The sequence below is a fragment of the Branchiostoma floridae genome, chromosome 8 (genome assembly GCF_000003815.2).
Source record: "Branchiostoma floridae strain S238N-H82 chromosome 8, Bfl_VNyyK, whole genome shotgun sequence".
Classification (NCBI taxonomy): domain Eukaryota; kingdom Metazoa; phylum Chordata; class Leptocardii; order Amphioxiformes; family Branchiostomatidae; genus Branchiostoma; species Branchiostoma floridae.
In genome coordinates this window covers 14,059,265-14,082,532 of record NC_049986.1, presented here as the reverse complement: position 1 = coordinate 14,082,532, position 23,268 = coordinate 14,059,265, and the positions used below count along the sequence as shown (strand labels likewise).

The following is a 23,268-nucleotide window of genomic DNA, read 5'->3' as shown; positions in this document are numbered from 1 at the left end:
GATTAAGTAGGCATGCATCTAGTATATAACAAAATGTATATGAGGCTCATTGACTGCCTGATAGCTATTAAGCTTTCATGCTTAGAATTGAATGAGCGAAAAAAAGGTGAAACACATCTCAGGTATGTTTGAGTCATTTATTCCATGGTAGGACATCATGTGATGATAATTTAAACTGTACACAAGCAAGACACGATTCAATGCAATTTGCATTGGTCAGGGTAACATAACAAAATGGCAGTGCCCTAATAATACAACAACAAAACCAGCAGTGTGGCTTCTTTTCCACAGTAAATCATTTTGTACAAATCTTCAATAATACCACACACTTTCTTACATTATTGTTGTCTTGATCGTTGACTTAATATGTTGGTAACCATTGTCATCCGACTCATCAGTTAGTTCAATATTTTGAATACATGGGCCTGTTTGGTATTACTCAGTGCTAGTAGTAGTTTTACCAATGCACTATGGGCATAAAACTAGGATACAGAGTAATATTTTGATTAAACAGGGCTAGCATGTTCTATAGTGGCAATTATGTCATCTTGGTATCAATTTTTTTCTGCATCAATTCTTACCATTGCTATCTTTTTTTTCTGACAAGGAAAAAAACTATAACTATCAAGCAAGGATGGCTGGGAACACAAATGTGACCATATCGGATAAATTGCTGAAAATAAGCAGTGATTCTAATGTTCGACACAATGCCGCTAGAAACAAAATTTCAGGTATACACTGCATAGGGGAAAGGCACATTTACTATGTACAGATCCTTTCTCTAAAAAACACTGTTCTCAGCAAAATGATACTCCACAAACAATCTACTGTACACAGATATCTTTTTGTCTATTGTTATATCAACTTCCACAGACTCAATCTGTCATGTGGGCAAACAATCCATTAGCAGACATAATTTCATTAAGTAGTATATATACATCTTTTCATTTACAAATAAACAAAGGAGGGGGAAGTCTTAGGATTTAACAAAGGGTTTCACCTCCATACAGTAGCCTTTATGATGAGTCTGCACTTTCAGTTTATCCTCAAAAGCAATAATCACAGCACAAGGAAACAAAACCAACACAAAATTGCAACAGAAAATACAGCCAATGTGCAGAAGAGGTGCTGAGACTTTCTGCACTTGCAAAGGAACACAAAAGGAAGAACAGAAAATGATTTTAGCAGAGCTAGCACCAGTTTGTACGTCTAGAAAACTACTGTACAAATGTAGTCAGTATCTCACACTAATGTAGCGCAAGTCATCTGGTTGGGATCATATATTTGCAGGAGAAGACAAAGACAACGTCTTATGTTGAAATCTCCTTCCTGGTTAAACAGAGATATAGAGAATGCATTTTGAGATTACTAGTACTTGTGCATCACATTTGACAAGCCACAACAAATAATATGGGAACTTTTCCTCAATTTATACTGTTTTCAACCAACTCCACTGTAAGGTAACTATTGGTCATGATGTACATGCACATGTGATAACAACTGATCGCTTTTCATCAGCACAATGATTCGTCATTCAACAGAAATGGCTTTTTCCTTGTTTCACTGACAATAGCAAAATACATAATGATTGGGAAATATTCCTGACAGCTTTCTTCGCAAAGCTTTGTCCTCCATGGACTTTCCAAAACCTCATTCCAATATAATAATACGAGAACAAACTGTTCAATTTTTTATATCATTCTACTGGCAATATTGCGCTTTCAAATCCCTGTTCCTGCAACAGAATCAACCAAACCTCTACAATCATCCATAAATTAATCATGCATACTTTCCATTCCTGCAAAGCAATTTTTGTTTTTCAAAACTAACTACCGGTAAATCCTCCAGATACCACATATGACAAACATCCAGTACAGGTTAGCAGCTACTGTTCTTGAACTCGCCGTTCTCGGTGACGGACAGCTTGGCGGATGGCTTGGTGTTGTTGGCAGCGTTCTTCACGTGGTGGTGGTACTTCTCCTTCAGCTGGTTCAGGGCGGTGAGCAGTCGGGCGTTGGCCGCGTCCAGCGACTGGATTCGCTTCTCCTGCGCCTCGATGACGCGCTGCTTGGCGTCGACCAGGTGCTGCATCTCCTGGTGTTCCTTCCGCAGTTCTTCTTCTACTGACATTAACCTGAAGGGAGGACAGAAGTTCAGTAATGTCTTACTGTTACATGTAGCTCTTCCATGCTGGAAGGAGGGATAGAAGAGTTAAATAACGTCTGACATTGTTACAGTACTTCTAAAGATATTGAAAACCATGATGTTGAAAGTAGGACAAATGTCTGTAGTTATGACAGTTGAACAGACAAATATCATTCAAAGTAGAAAAATAAGAACAGATTGTAAATACTTTGGAAACTTGTCACACATTTGTTTGTTTGCTTGTATTGCATACCCAGTAAACTGCCTCATGAAAATTAATGACCTTCATAAGTTATCATAACTAAGAATGAAACCAAGAAATGTGAAGGAAAAACAGACTAGACAATGTAAAATCTATGTCTTGATAGCTTACCGTGTAATGATGTTCTTCATCTGTGCATCCTTTTCTTCCTGTTGTCCTTTCAGTCTTTCCTCTCCCTCCTCCATTTTTTTCTTCCATGCTGCCAGATCCCGTTCATACTTCTCCTTATCCTCCTCTCTTCGCCTCTCTACTTCTGCAGTTTGCGCCTCAGCTGCTAGGAGTCTCATCTTCAGCTGAGCGATCTCTGCATCATGCTGTAGTGAACACATAGATGTACGTACCGGTTAGTAATCAATGGCTTAATGATGAATCAATATCTTTCTTCCCAACACGAAACAATGGTGCCACAGCACACTGCAAATTCTTGCAGACCAACAACTAGAACTGATCACACCCTCATTTCTCATCACTGACATTTTAGCCGATCAAATTTCAACTTTCATTTCCACCAACCACAAGTCATGTGACCACAACAGACCAATCGAACATGAACATGAGTTGCATGCTTTTGGATGTCATTCTTATTTTTGAGTGATGACATTTGAGTTCTGGTCTGTTCAAAAGTGCAGTGGTGTCTTCACAATGGTGTTATGACAAGTAAAAACTCGTTTGTTGCACTGGTGGTTCCTTTTTCACATTGTAAGATCTAGAATGGTCAGCACAGTGAAGACAAGAGGCAAAGACGAGTGTGCATTCTGCAGAAGTCTGCATGCTGCAAGAGAGGGAAACCGTTACGACCAAAAAGCATGCAGCCGAACCCACAGCCCTCCACCAATCCACGCTTCCCAAAAAAAACACCTTCAGGAACAAATCGTTCTGCCGTTAACCCGATCAGTTTCGAGCGCGATTGATCCACCTTGGCAAGACGTGTCATAAGTTTCCTGCAGAGAGCTGTGAGTACCGCTCCCGTTGCTGAACTAGAAGGTCCTCTAAATCTCGAACCTGGAGCTCTACATTGGCCAAAATCTCCCTCAGCTCCATTATCTACATGGGGGAAGGTGCAGGTGTGTGGTTAATTTGATGAGTATTGTGTTGAGTGGTTGTATCCACACTGTGCCAGTGTTTCTGTGATGCTTGCCCTGTTTTGAACTAGGCTTTCTAGACACCCTTGCTAATAAAAAGCAGTATTCTAGCTCTCCACCACCTGCAAAAACCATCTCGTCAGAATGGCTGACTTCTGATAGAAGTTTTAAATGCACGTGTAAAGACTTCATACTAAGACATCAAAATAATGACCTATACTGTATGTCACATTCAAATGCTTATCACCTAAAGTTGACTAACAGAAATTTTGCATCACCAACAATTGTGCAGCAAATACAAGGCATAATAGACAAGAAAGGTGTAAACTACAACCACAAAATATCAGAAGTATCTTTACCTGTTCATCAGCTTTCCCAGAAGCCTCCTTGTCTGCGGACGGCAGGGCCCGTGGCGCTGGAGTGGGGGTGAGTCTGGGTACGGGTGAGTGCGTCGCTTTTCTGGACTCCACCCTCGTCATGCCGAAGGCAGAGAGCGACTCCGCCCGCGGTGGCGGTGTGGGGGCCGCTGGGTTCGTCGAAGCAGGTCCACGGCTGGAGTCGCTTCGGGACAGCGACTGTTCTGACGGGGACTGCCTCATGGCATACTCGTGCACAGTTCTTTCGTGAGGCGGTCCATGCGACACTCTCACCATGGCTGACTGATGGAGAGATGGGAGGACACGAGATTCGACTGTGGCAAGTAGCGGGGAGGGTCGGCCAGACGACGGGGATAAAGGTGAGGGAGTGGTCACACAGGAAGGTGATGTCAGGTCATTCATGGGGCTGGAGGGTGTGGAGGAGGAAGCATACCCACCAAAGTCCTTCCTACTTGCCCCAGACGATACACTACTTTCCTTTGCAGATGAAAACTCCATCGAAGACTCCTTTATTGGTGGAGGTAAAGGTGGCGGAGAAACGGTGAGGTCTCTTTTCTCCACTAGCGGGGAGTTACTCGCCTTTTGCGACCGCTGAGTTCTGGGGCTGAAGTTGGCACGGGGTCTCTGTTCGTGCAGTCTCTGTGCCAACTCCTCCATTCTCCGACTGTGGTCGTTTCTGGCGAGGAAGTCGTGTTTGGGGTTACCTGGGCCCTTCAGTCTGCTTCTGGACTGGGGTGAGCCCGTCCGGTTATGCAACATTTTGATAGAGTTGACAGGCGTGCTAGCGTCGCTGCTGTCCTCATCATTACTGCTGACATTAGAGCTGTGAATCGAGCTGTTCACAGAGCTCAGACTGTCACTTGACGTATAGTCCATGCTAGTAGGGGTGGCCTGCTTTTGTACCGGGCTGGTCGGGTACTGATACACTGGGTTCGAGAAAGACAACGGGCCCAGCGGGAGATTGTTCGGTCTGGGAATGCTGCCATTCCCGACTTGCGATCCCGTTGTCACATGTCCATTCGCAATAGTACCACCAGACTGACCGCCTGAGCGTCCCGACAACCCTGGACTTGGGCAACGTCTGCCTGATGACCTGATACTCGACAGACTTCCAATAGAAATCGGTCCTTTCCCTGCCTCTTTGTCTCCATTTTCGTTAGTTTGCAGTCTCGCTAGGGGTGACCCCGACCGTCCGTTCAACAGGGGGGACCCAGTACTGCTGTTCTGTGCCCCTGGGTTCACTATCACGCTCCCCGCGGGAGGTTTGTGGATCATGCGTGGCGTCGCCTGAGCAGGGTTCTCTCCGACACTGGACAGATCGGCGTCCTCAAAGATGCGGGACAGGTTGTGCGGCACGCTGCCCATGTGGAAGTTTGGAGTGGAGCTGAACCGTTCGTAGTTCTTGCGAACTTGTTCCCTGAGAGGCGTTGGGTTCTTCAAGGCTGCTGTGATGTCCTGAAGGATATTGGGAAGGTTGCCCAGCTTGGCCAGAGAAGTCTGTAGGATAAGTATGCAATAAAAGAGAAACACATTCTTTTATAACTCTTATAAAAGATTCACGCTATGAATTCATCTAAACTCATTGATTTTTATATTGTTGTAAAATCAATTGTTGAATCAGACGATACACATTTTTGCACACAGAAACTTGTAGTTGTCTTTACAATTACATTTTACATTGAAAGGCTAAGACAATCTTAATCTAAACCTGGTGCCATACTTAATATCTGCTCTAATAGTGGAACATGGATCTTTGATACACTTTCATGACCGTAAATAATTACACAAATGTGATTTTTGCTGACCTCATCAACACTTGTCAGGCACTCTGTGATGAGTGAATGCAGCACAGACAGCTCCCTGCCGAGGTCAATGAACCCGTTGAACCTTGACTGATGACCTTCCACCCCTGGGCTGGAGATCTGCTTGAGGAAGTTCCTCATGTTCAACATCTCACACTCCACAAACTCGTTCATGAAGCTCATGTACTCCTCCTTGTTCCCAAACCTGAGAGGGGGAGAGAGAGAAGGATATGATAATTTTTAGCTTGTGCAAGATGTAAGATACAAACACCTAAATAAGACATCAATACAATAACTCCACTGTTTCAATGCATATAGTCTTGACTGATGAAAAACTATATGATTAAGAATAACATTAAGAACTTTTTAGCGACGCCTGATGGGCGAGCTTAATAGTATAGTGTGGAACCGTTTCGAAAGTATTCTAAAAACTGTACAGGAATGTCAGGAATGTCAAAAGTCCGCGCGTGCGTAGTTGCATCATGCCGGACTGTACCATTACCTCCACGGGTAAGCTTTCCAGTCGCAGGACACATACCGCGGTACCGATATACGTGTGCACAGCAGTGTTTTCCGTATTCGCGCAAGGCGATTTTTGACTGATAGCCGTGCAAAATTGAGAAAAGCCTAGGACTTCAGACGTACCCGAATTGTAACGTAAGGTTACCAGTTTACGGTCGATTTGTTAATAATGCCGTTTGATGGAAAGCGTGCAGGCCGGGAAGTGAAAAGCTGTCCTTAATTGGAAGACCTCAAAGTCGGTCTGCGTCAAGCTCTGTGTGGCATCATATTTCTTCTGAGGATTTCTCGCCGTACGAGCGTCTTTAATAAACAAGTCTGCAGCCAAGAATTCTTCCAGGGTGACCAATTTACGGTCAGTTGGGTGTTTCTCCATGGGGTTATTTTTCTAAAGGACATATATCTGATCATTTCCCATAAAAGTCCCCCACGTAGGTCACTGAGATAACACAATGGATAAATTGTTTACATATGGCCATGCCGCCACTTTGCATCGCCGCTAAACGTTATCGGTAAGTCATCTTTGCCCCAACAGAACGCCACTCAGAGCGCCATGCTGTTCCAAAACTTGCACAATGCTACTCATAATAATGGCAACGCATTTGGATGTTGTTATCACCTGTATAGATAGGAACTGGCCTTGAAACGCGTTCAGTATACATGTGGCTTCCTCACGCCGTGCCCTCCCCACATAAATTAGCCCCAACAGCGCCCCTTGCGACAATTTCTCGCTCTCCAGTGCACCAAGCTTTAACGGGCAAGTCACGTGATGCAACATGGCGTTCGAAAACTACCCGCACGGCGAGGACAGTCACTTGTTTTTATGCAGTTTATAAGAGTTTCCTTGGACAACATACATAAAATCACCATGCATTCTTGAGATAAGAACTCCAGGTTTGGTTTGAGATGATGTTTCAATTCATAATGAGTTCGTTGGATTTTAAAGAGGGGACGAAAATAGCCGTCTAGAATTACGATCAGAACCGGGTCATCTGTAATGTGTTGTGCGCACTCAAGCGTAAATGTAAATTGTTGTCGGACTTTTCAGACGTGATTTGCTGGATGCAAAATTATATGATAAATAAGGCAAGACTCATAAATGATATAAACGTACTTCTTTCCTACTCAAGAGAATTTTCTTTTTTACAATTGACCTCGAAGTCTGCATCCACCAACAAGTGACCGTAAACTGGTCCTGCACGTAAACTGGTAACCTTACGTTAGTATGTAGTATGGTGGTCATGGAAATGTAAACATTTGAAATAGGGGGTAAAAGATTGTTGAAATATGTTTCTCGAAAAATGACCTGTGAGTCGTGGAAATCACTTCCGGGTTCGTTCGTGGTTTATGTGTCCAGGAGTTTGGAAAGTTTGGTGGCCTTCTTCACCCTTAATATCTTTGCTTCAAAAATACAAACTGATGTGTGAAACAGGCATTGTTTGAGCTTAAAACATGTGGGGGTTGTGAGATAGCGATGTGATAGTTACCTTCGCCAAGAAAGTTATATTTTGGCTAGCGTTTGTAGGTGTGTGCCGGTTGTACAAGACCACCATAGCTCAAGAACGCCTGGATGGATTGTATTGATATTCGGTATGTGGGTAGGTCTTGTTGAGACCTGGAAACGATAAGATTTTTGGCTTCCTATTGGCCTGCTACGGTACTGCAGCAGAACTTCCTGGTTTGATACCTCGAGTTCTGGACATGCTGCGGCTATGAATCTTAAGTGGTTGACAGCTCTTGATGCTGTAAGTAAGTGGTATAGGTTTGGGCCCCCTAGCGGCTTATTTTGGAACTGCAGGACAGGTGACTTAGGTGTCAGACTATTAAAGGGAATAGCCAAAGAAGGGGTTGACGGATTGTTATGGTTTTTGATATGTGGATAGGTTACGTGATGGTTAATATAATTGCATATTAATTATGAAGAATTATGCAGAGTGGAAGCTAATTTGCATAATAAATTGGGAAATTGTCTAAACATGCTCAGCTCAATTAAAGGACCATTACAACATGTGACCTTTGTAACTGAGAAAGAGAAGGATATTGATAGATAAATACCTTATTTGCATAATTAATGAGAAAATGCTAACATATATTGCGCATGTCTGTTGGAGATGATCAAGTTATGTAGTTTATGCAAATGAGGGCCTTATTTGCATAATTCATGACAAACACAATTAATTCAGTAGAAAAATATTTTTATCTATCTATATATCTATATGATATCGATACTGGCCGAAACCCTTTTTTAGCATATTGTTATTTAGCTAGAGTAAAATGAGGCCCTGATTTGTAAAATCGAAGCATTTACATTAGTTCACCCTTCACTCACAAGGGACCCCCTTTGACAGCAATGCTCTATGAACATCCATCGCCAGACGAATGGAATACGACTATTAAAACCCATTAACAACAACAATCTATAAAACTTATAAACATTAAAACCGTCGCTATGGCAATAATTTTAATTGCCACACTTTTTAGTGTAAGAATCATGGCCATCCAAATTTGCTGCCAAACTTAAAGTCAAAGGCAGACAGTTAAATAACAAAGAAGTACTTACTTTGTGAAGTTGGCCAGACTCTGAATGGTTTTAGCAATCAGGGTGAGACATCTACTGGTCTTCTCTGAGGGGTACTCTGTGGGGTCAACACAGGTCAAGGTTAGTGGCACAAATTTATTTGTCATTGAAGAGAACTTTGATAAGACACCATACAGTTGTCAATGGTAATAAGCTTTCTTAACATTTTTGCTTGACTACAAAATGTATGTACTCTGCTGCAAAGAAACTTAGGCAACAAATTCTATACTTTGTTTATGTTTCAAGCTGACACTAAAGAAGAGCTTTCCTGACCTTGTGTAAGGAAGAAGAGACTTGGTGACAGGATGGCTGGACACAGGAACCTCAAGAAGATACAACCACTGAAATAGTAACAATATAAGTCATCCACAGATATACAAATAATACAAGTCCTCTGATCTGACCACAAATGGACAGATAAAATGATATAGTCATAAGCACAGATGGCAGATTGAAAATAAACAAAACAAGCAAAAGTTTTACCACTTGTAGTGCTTTTGAACTTCAAGTGTGTCTTACCTTATTAGAGTGTTGGCGAAATCTTCACCCTTATCTGCCGTTCTGTTTCTTAAGTTGCTGAAGATCTCCTTCAAGTCACTGTCACAGAACAAAACATTGCAGAAGTTAGCATCCTTGCTGATCAGGACTTCTTCAATACATTACTTTCTTATTAATTCTCCTAATCAGTTTTGATAAATCATTGTTGTTTTTGTCCGTCTTTTTTGTGTGGCATGAATGTCTCTAGTACTAGTAGTAATAGCATTATCCGGTATATAATACTGCTGCTGGGGTCCCTAACACAGGTGTAGGCAGCAGTCAGCTAGTCTTCACGTAGCGCTTCCACGCAGCTCTGTCCAGCGACTCTAGTTAGACACATTTTGATGTCTCTCCTAACACATTCTATCCAAGATTTGCTTGGTCTTCCACGACCTCTGTTGCCTGACAATTTCAATATGCGATCTAATACAAAGACTAGAATGAAGAAGAAAGCTCCCCATACCTAGGGAAGATGATGTATGAGTTGATAACCTTGCACCAGGCCAGCTCACAGTGTCTCCTCAGCCCCAGCTGGTGCTGACTCAGCACGTTGGATGCCACCTTGCTGGGCTCCACCTCGCAGTCCTCGTCAGACTCGTACAGTGCACGAATGAACTCCCCTAGCGTCTCTTGGAGGTACTGCAGGATGGAAACAAAATGGTATGGTATGACTACAATGAGAACAGATTCCTCCTGCTTGTGTATACAAAAAAATCTCAAGAACAAAAGGACCTACATTTAATAAAAGCCTGGACCAACACCACAACTACTACAGCATGGAGTGCAGTGAGATCTTACCTTGCCTCCTACTAGCTTGAGATATGCTTCCATGGCTTTGGTGGCAAGCGTGTTGCCTCGGAATATCAAGCTCTGATCTGTGAATAAACATCAGAATGTATTACATCTCTAAAACTTACGAGAGAAGTAACAAAAATTGCCACATATACAAACATACAGATTTAAACAACATTTAGCACTGCTCATACAGGGCTGAGCTTCTCACCTGCCAGATTGCTGACCTCTGACATGATGATGTCAGTGAGAAACTCCCGCGCCCTGCCTGTACTCTGTAGGATGTGAACCATGGTGGACGCAATCTCTTCCTGCAGGTCAGAGGTCAATTATTAGTAAAGCTTTCTATCCTTAACTTGAACCATTCATTTATCAAAGTTTTACACATTATGCTTCACATATAAAGTGAAGATTAAAGCTTTAACCTTCAGGAATACTGTTTGATAGATATGTTGATTGAGTAACCATCTCTTCTTTAAAATGTGTATGGCTTGTCCTATTTTTGTTTCCATTAAGGGGTAACAAAGTGACTTTCCAACAGAAAACATCAGGAGGCAGATAATGGCAATAGGTTAAGTCACTGATTTTCATACCTTGTTCTTGACTCCAACCACAGGTTCCAGCACCTTGCACAGTGTTGAGTAGTTATCATTTATATACTGCAGGGAGGACATAAGAAGGGAACAAATGTCTGTAAGTACATGACTGAACCAATTACACAAGAATATAATCTGAGTACTTTGATCAAATGAACCTGGCGAATGGTAGAGCTAATCTTCCACTGGTCATAATGTAGAAGACAGACTTGTATATGTATATACATACTGTGGAAATTTTCCTGGCTCTATTAGAGTACAAATCATTTTGGTTCAACTGAAAGCATTCAAAATTCATAACAGATGCATCACATTTCCCTCAGTAACATTAATTGTTCTCTTCCTTACCTGTATGAAGTCCCTGTACAGCTCCACAGGCAGGATGGGTGTGCTCTGGAACCGAGCCTTGATGCGGATGGAAGGGGAGTCTGTCTTGGACGACTTGTTGTTGTTTGGAACTACCAACGGATACCTAGAAACAAAACACATAATTTTTAGAGGCTTGCCACCAGCAGAAATACTGTACTTTACATGTACATGACAACATAAGATGCGTGTACAATGCACACCAAGCAAAACCTCAGGAGCGTTTCTGTATTAAAGTTAACAGAAATGGAGAGCGGAGAGAATTTGCCACTGGGAACTCACCATTTCTCAACAAACTGTCTTGCATCAACCGTGTTCACAGCAATATTTACAGTCCCTGCAGGGAAAACAAAATTAAAAGGTTAGGGTTATCCAAGTAACATATATTTTATCAAATCTTTATACAAACATACACATCTCATGCCATGTATGGATAAGCTCTTGGTAATAACTCTCAATGTGCTAATAGTAATAGTAGTCTCGGATATCAACGAAGTACCAACTCCTTCTCTATTCATCACTGTATGTATCTTGTCTTTCCATTTACCTGATTCTCTATCAATGTCTTATTGGCCAACTGTTGTTCAAAATGTTTGCCCCATGTTTTGCTCTTTGCATTCTTTTCTCATCCATTCCTCTTTACAACATTTCTACTTTCCCAAACACCCACCTATAAGATTCGTTTTCTCCTTTTTCTTCTTCTTGTCAGCATCCTTGTACAGGTTGACAGTGATATTCTGAACCGCAGGCAGTTCACTGAAGTGGAAGTGTTCTCCCCAGAACAGCACGTCTGACTTCTGCTTGGACGATGTTCTGGCGTACAGAATCTCATCCAAGAGAAGCTCACAGAAGTATCTGTGTTGAAAAATAAGGAGAAAACACCTCTATAACTGTTGTTGGATGTCCTCTATAACTATAGTGGCTTCAAATGGCCAAGTGGTTAGCCTAGCAGATCTGAAGTCAAGAGGTCAATGGTTCAATTCCTGGCATTCCTGGCTAAAGGTTGTGTCCTTGGGAAAGGCACTTATCCACCCAGGTGTGAAAATGGGTACCTGACCTGTCTGGGAGATAGGTACCTTCCAATGCCATGCTTGGTGTGCATTGTACACGCATCGCCCCTACATCCTCAAAAAGGCTATGGGACTACCTTAACATTAATCTACTTCTATCACACACTGACAAATGTAAGACAGACAAAAAGGTGAAGTTAAGATTTGAGTAAAGATATTTTCCACACCTTTTCTTGACAGACAAGCCCTTGGCTTCTATGATCCACAGCTTGAGAGTGTTGTCTGTTCTTCTGCACTTTTCTCTTGTGGGCTGCACTGTTTTTCTGATGCTGAAAAAAGGAATTCAAACCTGTTACATCATTTGCACAGCACATAATAAAGAGAATAAAAACAAGAGAGCAAGTGAGAATTCTTATATGTTGATCCTCAAACATCAGCAGTGCTGCCTTGAGGGTCAGGGTATTGTCTTGTTGCATTCTGGAGTAACATCTATTATCATAATACCGGTACGTTTACGACGATTTCTCTAGCCATACTGATTTGACAAATTGTCAACGCATCATTTTCTCCAGTTACATGTTGCTGTTATAGGTTACCCTTGCCACTTCTTCTGTGTAACTTTTCTGCCACTCTTGTCCTGCTAAAAGCGTAATATTGTAATTGTAACACGCCGCGGAATTACACGGCGAACGGGCGCGTGGTTGGGAGGGGGTAAAAAATACCGGTAGGAAGAAACACGGCACAATTAACTGCCGCTATGTACATTTATACATCCTCTGATGTTCCTTCCTTTTCTGTCAGTAAATGCATAAAACATAAACCTGCATGAGCATACAAAATGTCATGAGAAAACGGACGTATACTGTCAAGAATTTTCATTTAACTTCTGTCCGTCACAACCGCTATGACGTAACACTTCACTGCTAGCGTAGATATAAAAATGGCGGGAAAATGGCTGCGTACGTTCAATTTTGCCCATTCAGTCGTAGATCCGGGCTATTATGCAACGGTTCTTCACACTTTTACATGAGTTGTAGGTCACCAACAGAAATTCAAGATTGTTGTTGAATCATGTTCGTCTTGTGCCGTGAGCATGTGTAATTATGATCTATAAATTTGGCAATGAATGTGACAGTGTGTTCGTCCCACGACGAGCTGCCTACCCCGAAAAAGATACTGAAAACTTTTGGCTTTGCTGTCTTCGAATACATTGTTATCGATGCTTTGTAAATGATGTATTGGACACCTAGATGTCTGAAGTGTGCACAGCTCACAAATAACTATTGTTGCATGTGTAGATCTTTTTAAGTTCCAGTAATTTTAATCTACCGGTATAAGTCTTACTACCGGTATTATGCCAATGCATGTTAAATAAATAAATAAATTTTCCTTGTCAAAAGCAAGCACTCTATCATGGCACAACAAATTAAACTCTTCTGTTACAAAACTATTTTCCACTTAAAGCAATGTTTAAGGGAGTCAAAGACCATATTGAGGCAATCTTCCATCTCTAAGGTTTATAATTTTGAAAGGTACAATGAAAGATTCCTACTTTTCTATCCATCTGTCCTTCTCGGCAGCTGTCTTGCAGGCGAAGCACCTGCTGCCGCTGGCGGAGGTGACCTGGAAGCAGTGGTCCTGTCCCAGGATGCTGCTGTGGATGGGGTTGATCTGGACGTCCTCGCCTGCGAGGTCCAGCGACTCCACCGCATGGGACGGGCTGGAGAGGAGAGACTCGTGGGAGCGCGAGGTCTTCAGCCGAGACACGATAAACGCACTGGAAGAGAAGAGAGGTATGTTACGCCACTGTATAACAAGAAAATAACAAAACAGTTGCACCTAAAATTTCTCAAACCAAAATTTAGAGGTATTATGTCTATCTCAAACTTTTTTTAACTTTTTCAAACTAAACCTTACATACCTAGGCCGAAGGGTACTCAAGACCAAATCAAGGTTGAAAAAATACGAAAGATAATGGATGCCATCTGAAATGTCTGACTGTTGACAAAATCTATCTAGTTGCTTGAGTAACTTTTGTACGCTGTCAATATCAATCTCTTCAGCTCATTGTCTTTTTGGATAAGAATAAACACTGGAAAATGTCCAGCTGGATACAAGCATAACCTAACTGGGTTTAACATCAACATTACAGTTATCTGTTTAATGCTTAAACCTTTTGTGTTCAACAATGGCTATATCCAAAATTACTGTACTTGTAATGTTTACATTCACTACAAAAGAATGAGAAGATGATGGATACAAAGACAAGATCACAGATAGGACACAGTTATGGTAATTCTGAACACCAGTAACTCCAAACCTTAGTGAGGTAGCTACGTGTGCCGCCCGTGTGTGCTTTGGGGTAACCACAACCGCACTGGTGTGGGAGGGGGGTGGTGATAGAAAGTGACAAGACACAGAGGAAGGGATAGAAAGAGAAGAAAAGTGTCAAAAGATAGAAAAAAGAAGAAGGGAATACCATCAAAATAAAATAAGACAGAGACAAGATGGAAAAAATATCTTGACATTTCTGAAAGCACTACCAATATCACAAGCAAGCATGTATGCTATGCAGATATACTACTGACAGCTCTAAAGTTGAAAAATACTTACTCTCTGTCCTGTGTGCGTGGTGCTTTTACACTGGCTTTTCTGTCCAACTTGGTCACACTTTTGGTCCGCTTGATGCCCGACTTTAGTCTTTTTGGTAACAGGGCCTGGAACGAAAGCATGATATCTTAGATGAGGCTGGGTATTGTATACTTCTTTGATGATGTCCTTTGTGTTACTTGTGATATGGCAATGTTTCCTGTCCTTTGTTAGCCTGTTTTAAAACAACCACTCAGGCAGCAGGTACTGCACCAAACCACTTCCCATGTTTTGTGTACATTTCCCACATCAGTGGTTGAAGACTGTCAACAACCCTTTACTGATGAGAAGCCTGAGGGTAGATATGTGGGGAACGTGGGGAGAATCCTGAAGCATCCCTGTCTACATAAAAATAGATGGCAGATCGTGTTCACAGGGAGACAACATGGCCCATCATTAGGGTTAGGTTACTGACAAACATTAATGATTGATTAGGTGACAATCTCTAATCGAGTACAAGTTTTGTGTTCATGTCCCCTTGTCATTGGGCCTTGCAACCTTGATGTTGAATATGACATTCTCTGGAAATATCAAATCTCAAGTTGTGACCAGTTGTACATCACATACCAACCCTTCCATCTTGTATATATTGAGCTCTTGATTAACTGCATCTTCTTGTCTTATCAACCATATACTTATATTGATCAGAATCAACAAAATTGCTTGTTTCAGTTCAGGTAACAAAATCAATGCCCTCTGATGTTGCCCATTAAGTTTTACCTTAGGTTTTTCCTATCGTGCATGAAGCCCAACAACAAGGTGAAGTTTGAGCTGTATCTTAAGATTAAAAAGTTGAGAGTAAGACTTACCGCAAACTTGGAAGGTGTGCTGGAACCTTCCATGATGGGGCCAGTGGGGGTGGGCGGGGCACTGCTGCGCCGCACAGGACTCTCATGTAGATCTGTACAAACACACAAGGAGAAACAGGTTATTGTTTGTAGATGGACAATAATACAGGAATCATAGATTATTCTTGCTACTATAGTCAAAATAGCAAGCAATTTTACAGATTACACAAAGAAAGCTGAACTTCTTCAATCAAAGATAGCAGGGTCTTTCAGTATATACAGGGAATATGCATATATAGATGAGACCAAAATCCTATTTTAGATGCTTCCAATATATCATGTATAGACCAACAATACTGGATATTTTGAAGAAGACATAGACTTAACATGGAGCAAAGATATATCATGTACTGGGTTGTCAAAGCTAAACTGTTAGAAAGATAAACGTACATCAGAAATGGCCTACATTATGGGAGATACCATGCAGGGTTAGCAATCTTACATATCCGGTAGCAATTTCTACCAAACGGTACAACATACTTAGCTTATTCCATAAAGACCCCCAGCCCTTGATGGAGGCTATGGAGACAGCGCTGGGTATCAGACACAGCATTCTGGTATGAGCTAATGTCTCCTTCGTATAACTTTGTAATCAGAAGCAATACTGTAGAAGCTAAACTAGAACATATTCCAGAGCAGTAAAGTCTGACTAACGGCCTTCAATCAGAGCCAGACATAACCTGATATGACAACTGGTGCCCATCCCCAGATCCATTTACCCTCGGACATTTGGTATATAAAAATAGAGGCTATGCTGTCACAAAATGGAACATCCGATCACACTGACGTCTGCAGGGATGGGTGAGATGTTAAATGTAAAATAAAGTTCTATCCCAGTGCCAAGATATAAAGTAGTATCAACCATATTATGCAGTCTTGGCCTTTACTTGAAATTTGTTTTTCTCAGAACTTGCGTCATGGGGAATGACAGACCTACACTGTGCGGTGTTGACCAGGAAATCCAACTGGAATTGGCCCTGGTGTTGGTAAAACACCCACAGCAACCTTGAACAAGCCTTCTGCTGCAAAGTTCTTTCTTATAACTTGTCTTATGGGAAGAGACCTTTGCCTAGGTTTGCCATATGCACATAAGGGCAGATTTGTCCTCTGACCAGCGAGTGCTTCCCACGCAAGATTCCTGTCCAGTTGGAAGTTCTCATGCCCTAAAGTCCCCCATGGACACACCCTTGTGTCAGACACAGGCTATTAAGGAAAAATGTACAACCATTCAAACAACAGCCGCTACTGTGTTTGGGGTTAGAAGGTCAATACCAAGGCCAGACAAGTTGGGAGGCCAAGTCCAGTGGATGCATAAGGATAACAGAGATGAGGCTTTGTCCACTGTTTTCTTCTTCTTAAGTTCAATCCATAAGGACAGAAGACATTTAAGAAAAGACCAGTTGGGATGCCCCCCCCCCCCCCACACTCCAAAATCCATGTGAATTGGTATCTACAGTGTCACTACATTGATAATGTCATGAAAGACTAAGAAAAATCAAAATCTATACCTGATTTCTTAACAAAGATGCATTTTACAATTTAGACTGACTTTACAGTACATCTTTTCTCCCCATTCAAGTTCTTGACATCACACATGTTACTGCTGGCTCTAAAAAGAATTATAAAAAACATTCAATGTCATATTGATTCCAGCCTAAAACCTTTCTCAACAGAAAGCTTAGTTGGCTCAAACGTTGTCTAAAATCAATATCAGTATGCCCTACATAACAAACATCTGTCACAAGATATTGTACTTGACAACAATTAATAACTAAGAGTGTCTAGGGAACAAACGGCACAGATGATAAAGGTAACAAAAAGAGTGCTACAAGCTGTTACATTCTCACATTAGGCCAGTAAAGTTCTGCACTTTTGTAGCACTTTCTCACATTAGCTCTATCAAAATCTTTGCTGGTTGTTTCAAAGTAAGGTAAATTGCTTCCTTGCAATTAGGTAACACATACACGTACAATACCACACAAATTATGTACAAGAATTACATGTAGAACCTCAGCCTATGGCTTAAGTTGTGCAATTTCCTACAAGTAAAATCGAAAAGTCCAAAGAGGTTTATGGGAATAGTTTGGTAAACACTCGAAGTAATCTTTGACAAGTCACCCTACAAGGTTTAGTAAAAACAGGAATTACAATGATGTCATACAGCTATTTGTGTCTGTAAAACAGTTCCTTCTAATCAGACCTAGTTTCTGGCTATGCCTCCAACCACTTCCTTATCAGGAAGTCCTCTCAGAAGCCTGTGACTTTGACAGAGAGTAAACAGTTCCTCACTACTTCCGCTCATTAGCACATGCACAGTAGTCAACGTGATCAGATTACCTTGGCAAACACACACACACACACACACACACACACACACACACACACACACACACACACACACACACACACACACACACACAAATCTCCTCTTTAACAATATCTCTGCAACAGGATATATGCACCAATAGAAGCTAAATAGATATCTAATGTGAATAGTTCATCTTTAAACAAGTTATTGATAGAAAGCCAGCAGTGTCAAATTGTGAGTCTGGAGTGAACACACCAGTAACCCTCCAGTCACTGTCACAATGAAATACCACAAATCCACAGGTTTATACCAAAATTCAAAAGTATATGTCTGGCTGCGGACAGACTGAAGTGGATAAGACTTGTGACCGACTGCACAGCAGCCGATGATGTTTGGGTTATAGGTACAATTGAAGTCTCAATAAACATTCCAACCAATGGCATTATGGCCCATCCCCAAACCCGTTTAACGACTTAATGCCACAGGCACCAAACCACAACAATGTGTGAACTTTTGTTCAGAATTATAAGGAAATGCAATGAACCAAAGACACAATGATTAAGACATATATGTATGCCGAACCTCTAACACAACTAATGAGAGATGCTGATGTGATAAGTATACAAAAGTGACTAATCTATGATCATTTGAAAATTTGTGAATTATATTTTTATTTGAATACTGACAATGTGCTATACTGTACAAGCTCTTCTTTTACCTCCCATACTCAACAGCCACAACGTTATTCGTCTAGCATGATGACGTCAGAGACACAGAGAAACAAGGAACTAAGAGGCCACTACCATACATTACTTAAAGGAACACGATTTATCAACAAAATAGTGGGAGTAAAATGAACAGTTTTGGACCTTACCTTCTCCATCAAAAGGCATAACTGCCAGATCACCAACATTCGGGTTGTGGATCACAACCGAACCTCTCCGAACGTCTTTCTTTGGACTTGGTACATTTTGTACCGGTACGTCTATTCTCAGCTCCATTTCTAGTCTTGCTTAGAAACCCTGGGTAGTCTGCAAGTTTGTCTCCAAGATCAGAGTTCCAGCAACCATTGAAAGAATGTCCTATGCAAGTCTGTGTTCCTTCAGCAAGACACACCAACCAGTCGGACAGGCATAAACACAAGGAGTGGCCAGTCAGGTCATAGGGAGGGAAACTTCCACAGTAACTCAGAAGCTCACGTGGAAGTTTTGAGTCAGGGAGGGGAGTGTACCAAGTTCCACCGGAAATTGGCGCAGAGTCAAGCTGTAGCCAGTGTAGGTCAGTATTAAATCCGGATGGGGAATACAGGACAAGACTAGATGGGCTTGGATCAGGGAAGCCTTCCAGTGCAGGAACAGGACTGGAGTCTCCCAGACTAGTTCTTCCACTTCCACTAACAGAACCTACCTTTATTATCTTCCCCAAGGGGGTCCTATGTTAAGAGTTAACTTTTATATGTTGTCTGCCATATATCAACTCTTTGTTAGGAAAATCTTACAGAAGATTTGTGGTGTTTATTTACCTTTGTGCAAGTCAAACTCAGTGTTTGGTATCTTACAAGCACAGAAAAGGGTGTCCATACTTTGTAATATATAAGCTTGTTTGAAAAAGTGACCCACAAAACACTGAGAATGGTAGCTTCCAGACAGAACAACAAAGGCCTCACATGACCAGAGGTGGGTGCAGGGGCTGCCCAGGGTGTTTCTACCTTATCTGAACCTTGACAGTTTACTGTGGGCACACTGCCGCTTACTCAGGGCCAACAGTTGTTGTTTGTTTACATCCACATGCAAAATACAACTGCGGACAGGATTAGACCACTGCTATTTTCATACAATGACCTCACTTTTGATTGTTTTTAAACTTCATTAGAAAAGAAGAAACAATAGATAAAAGTACAAATATTTCAGGTGTCTAAGTCATCATTTTTTCATGTAATTCACAGATTTAAGTCAGAGAAACTGCCCACTACCTGTATATACAGCTGTGGCTGGGGTTGTTTTTATTCCTGACACTGGCCAAGATAATCTACCACCACTGTTTGGACACTGTCTAACATCCTAAACACTAGAAGTATGTCACAGACAGCAAACACAATAGACCTGTAGTACAACCTAAAAACACTGGGCTAAAGGTCATTCAACTCCTATATCTTACTCAGAGTCAACATTTTTAAAGTGAAAGCAAGAAAAAAGAAACAAATCTTCGGAGCACAAATTCTTTTCTGTTTGTTGCTTTATGAACACCTGTCCAGTCAAATGTACAAGGAGTTATATATATAAGGAGGTTAAGTACATATACGAGACTTGAGATGCACACCAAGAAACTTTCAAGTTGATACTGGAGGAAAGGTTAAGGACTATTCCAGCAAAAACAAAGTTGGAGAGGGTCAGTATGCCAAGAAAAACTTTATATCAAAGATTTAAAAAGGTAACATTACTACATTTTGCCTACTGTCCTGTTATAAAGCGTAAAGCCACAAATAATTACTGTATGTACTACATGTAATAAGTTACCTAACATACATACTGGTACAAATGCAAATAGCACAATAACCTATACAATGACTCCTTTTGTGATATGGCTATAGTGACTGTGTCATTGCCAAGTTTGCTGCTTTCAAAAATTATTTGGAATCAAGATTTTACAGAACCACATCCAGATGTTTTGAACATAGAAAACTAGATATTAAAACTAATTGGACTGCAATTCAAAGCATACACATGCAATCATTGTTCTCTCTGGGTGCAGGTAAATGCTGAAACCTTATTTCAAAAATTGCAAAACCCTGGAAAACAGGAATCACGACATGGCACTATACATTTAAGATAAAATTCCCTTTCATTGAAAAAGGACAAAAAAGGCAACTGATACCTACCCAAGACCAAAAGAAACCTATATAAAAGATACAAAAAGACATACGTACTTGCAACTTACCCTAGATTGATGACTGTCTGTATTGGAGGCAACAGAGCCATCATAATAAATAATTCAAGCCTTCATTTCAATTACTGTCCTACTCCGCTGCCCATGCAAGGCTTACAATGTACTACAGAAGATTATATCTACTTACTGTTGGACTCAGACACGCTAATACTGGATGAATGTCTTCTGGGACATAAGAACATTGCTGACTGGGTATGCTCAACTTCCTCTACAAAATATTACAACACTGGGAAATATAGACTGAGATGTAAACCCCGTGCCCAAGGCTATATCTACAATTTAAAAGATGCGCATCTCAGACAATCTTTAGAAGATAGGGGATGGCTGGTGTTTGAATGAGTTGTCATGGCAACGGAGGAAATGCCGTTGAGTCATTGGCCGAACTTGACTGATAGTGAATGATTAATGAGGTGCTGACACATGCAGGTACACATGACTGCCACCATCCATGTCATTACTGTGTACATTTCTCTTGGTATTGGGTACGGCTCACTTCGATATCAAAAAGAGCCCTGATACAAAATATAATACTCTATGGAACAGATACACTACATTCTCCGTTATATAAATGAGTATAATGTCCACTAAAGGGACCTACCGAGAAAAGGGGAGTAGGCCCTAAATTCTGGCTTTTGTTCAGTTTTCATACTATAATAGCTGCCTATGAGTATGACCCATCTTGTTCCTCTTATCACAGACATCATGATCATCTCCTTTGAAGAACTGTATCAGATTCTTTACATAATTTACAAAGGGTGGGACCAATCATTCTACCATGCAGATAGCATGCTATTCCTGCACTTCAAAGAACAGCAAACACCGAAGAAAATTCTTTGCAGTATCACAATTGTCCTGGTTACTGTTCATCCTACCCTCTGATTCTTCGATCTTTTGATATTGTTAAAAAAAAAAAACACACTTTGAAATATGCCTTTGATCCTCACATATGTAAAAACAAGACTGATGAATTGCCAAGGGCACTCTGAATCTAAAAACACCCGAAATATGAGGAAGTACATTGATCTAGGTCTTCAAAGCAAGTTTTGGATGCTACCTTTATGCAACTCAAAGGTATTGACAACTGAGTACAAAACAGTTAACGTAAAATACATTCCTTATACAATACCACCACATCTAGGGAATATTGATAACATTGTAAAAATAAAAGTCATTGATATATTGGCAATAGTATGACTATAAGCACATAGAAATGCAGCAACATGTAAGCTATGTACACTAAGGCTATATAAAACAGTCTCACAAACAGCCTCTGTAAACTTACCGGTTAGAAGGATATACAACACACCTTTGGCTATGAAATTAGTTTCAACGTTATAAACTGAAACGGGGTGTGGTAAGGTGTGGTCCAATATGTCGTGATATACATAATAGATAGGTAACTAGTAGTCATCCAGAAGGACACAAACTCTAGAAACCATACACAATTACAGAAATCACCTGGGATTGCTGATGCTAGAGTTAAAAGAGTAAAACATCAAAATGCTTTGAAAAACAAACAATAATACGATAGACTACAGTTAAAGCTTTTATGACCTGTCAATTCTGCCACCTACGGTACCTTCAGCTAAAAAAGAAATAACAACTTCAAACTCTGTACTCACACTTGGGTATACTTTCCTTCCAACTTCTGAAAAAATGAGTTCGCTTCATTTCTGTGAAAGATGTTCAAGATCCTTAATTTCTGCCTATGAAATCACTTCCTGACCGTACTGCAGATTTCCCTGCTTGCCCCCTCTCCCATCTTCTAACAGATGAGAATGTGAGATATAGCACCAGCACCAGTTTTAATCAGTTTGGACCAATCATCCCAAAGTCATCACAACTGCTCATTTACTTGGAAGCCATCCATCAACCGCCATTCATCCCCCAAAAGTCATCTGTATGGACATAATCCTGCTTCATCATGTAGCCGGGAGTAACAGAAAATAATGCTTAAGCTCTTTAACGACTACTTCATGCTGGAACATTCCTCTCTAAGCCTCTTGCAACCTGAGTAAATTCGTGTCTTGTGAAAACCAACCACATTTTACTCAAGTAGGTAGCAAGTGTCCCTGCCCAATACTGTATCAGACATGTCTCTAACACTGGTAACAGACAGGGTGGCATTTTGATGCAGTTTGTTAGCAGTTCACTAGGTGGCGCTGTTTAGCAGGCCCTTCCTTGACAAGGTGGTAAAACTTAATCTCCAAGCAGATCCTATGGTAGCATAAGACAGTATCAAAAGCTGCCAGAGGAGTGAAGCCGGCTTAGAAGTGTGTTTTGCTACCGGGGATGTGCCCCCAGTCGGATAGAACAAAGGCTATTAGCATCCAAGTGTTTCCCGTGCCACTGCACGTGCCGTGTACGCGCGACTTGCCCGCGTTCATGTCCGGCGGTGGCTTCTGTGATAGACACGTCCTGGTCGGTGACTGTTGGTCGAAGTGCAATTCA

The 23,268-nt window shown here is 41.2% G+C and overlaps 1 protein-coding gene across 7 annotated transcripts in view; it reads right to left on the bottom strand.

The window, feature by feature from the left end:
* Positions 1-125: 125 nt before the first annotated feature.
* Positions 126-23,268, bottom strand: part of LOC118421705 (ras GTPase-activating protein nGAP-like) — a 78,924-nt gene continuing 55,781 nt past the window's right edge. For 3 of the 7 annotated variants that reach the window (XM_035829171.1, XM_035829173.1, XM_035829177.1), the window contains 19 exons: positions 15,525-15,616; positions 14,680-14,783; positions 14,387-14,443; positions 13,619-13,843; positions 12,294-12,395; positions 11,727-11,911; positions 11,339-11,393; positions 11,039-11,162; positions 10,688-10,753; positions 10,306-10,405; positions 10,101-10,177; positions 9,766-9,941; positions 9,285-9,362; positions 9,039-9,106; positions 8,748-8,823; positions 5,672-5,873; positions 3,849-5,363; positions 2,519-2,721; positions 126-2,134 (listed from right to left, as the gene is read on the bottom strand). In XM_035829171.1, the coding sequence (XP_035685064.1) occupies positions 1,879-2,134; positions 2,519-2,721; positions 3,849-5,363; positions 5,672-5,873; positions 8,748-8,823; positions 9,039-9,106; positions 9,285-9,362; positions 9,766-9,941; positions 10,101-10,177; positions 10,306-10,405; positions 10,688-10,753; positions 11,039-11,162; positions 11,339-11,393; positions 11,727-11,911; positions 12,294-12,395; positions 13,619-13,843; positions 14,387-14,443; positions 14,680-14,783; positions 15,525-15,616 (3,761 nt within the window). In that variant the 3' untranslated portion in view covers positions 126-1,878. Of the gene's footprint in view, positions 2,135-2,518; positions 2,722-3,323; positions 3,452-3,848; positions 5,364-5,671; positions 5,874-8,747; positions 8,824-9,038; positions 9,107-9,284; positions 9,363-9,765; positions 9,942-10,100; positions 10,178-10,305; positions 10,406-10,687; positions 10,754-11,038; positions 11,163-11,338; positions 11,394-11,726; positions 11,912-12,293; positions 12,396-13,618; positions 13,844-14,386; positions 14,444-14,679; positions 14,784-15,524; positions 15,617-16,043; positions 16,189-18,745; positions 19,235-23,268 lie in introns of those variants that run through there. The other 4 variants (XM_035829175.1, XM_035829176.1, XM_035829178.1 and 1 more) reach the window with 4 other exon arrangements.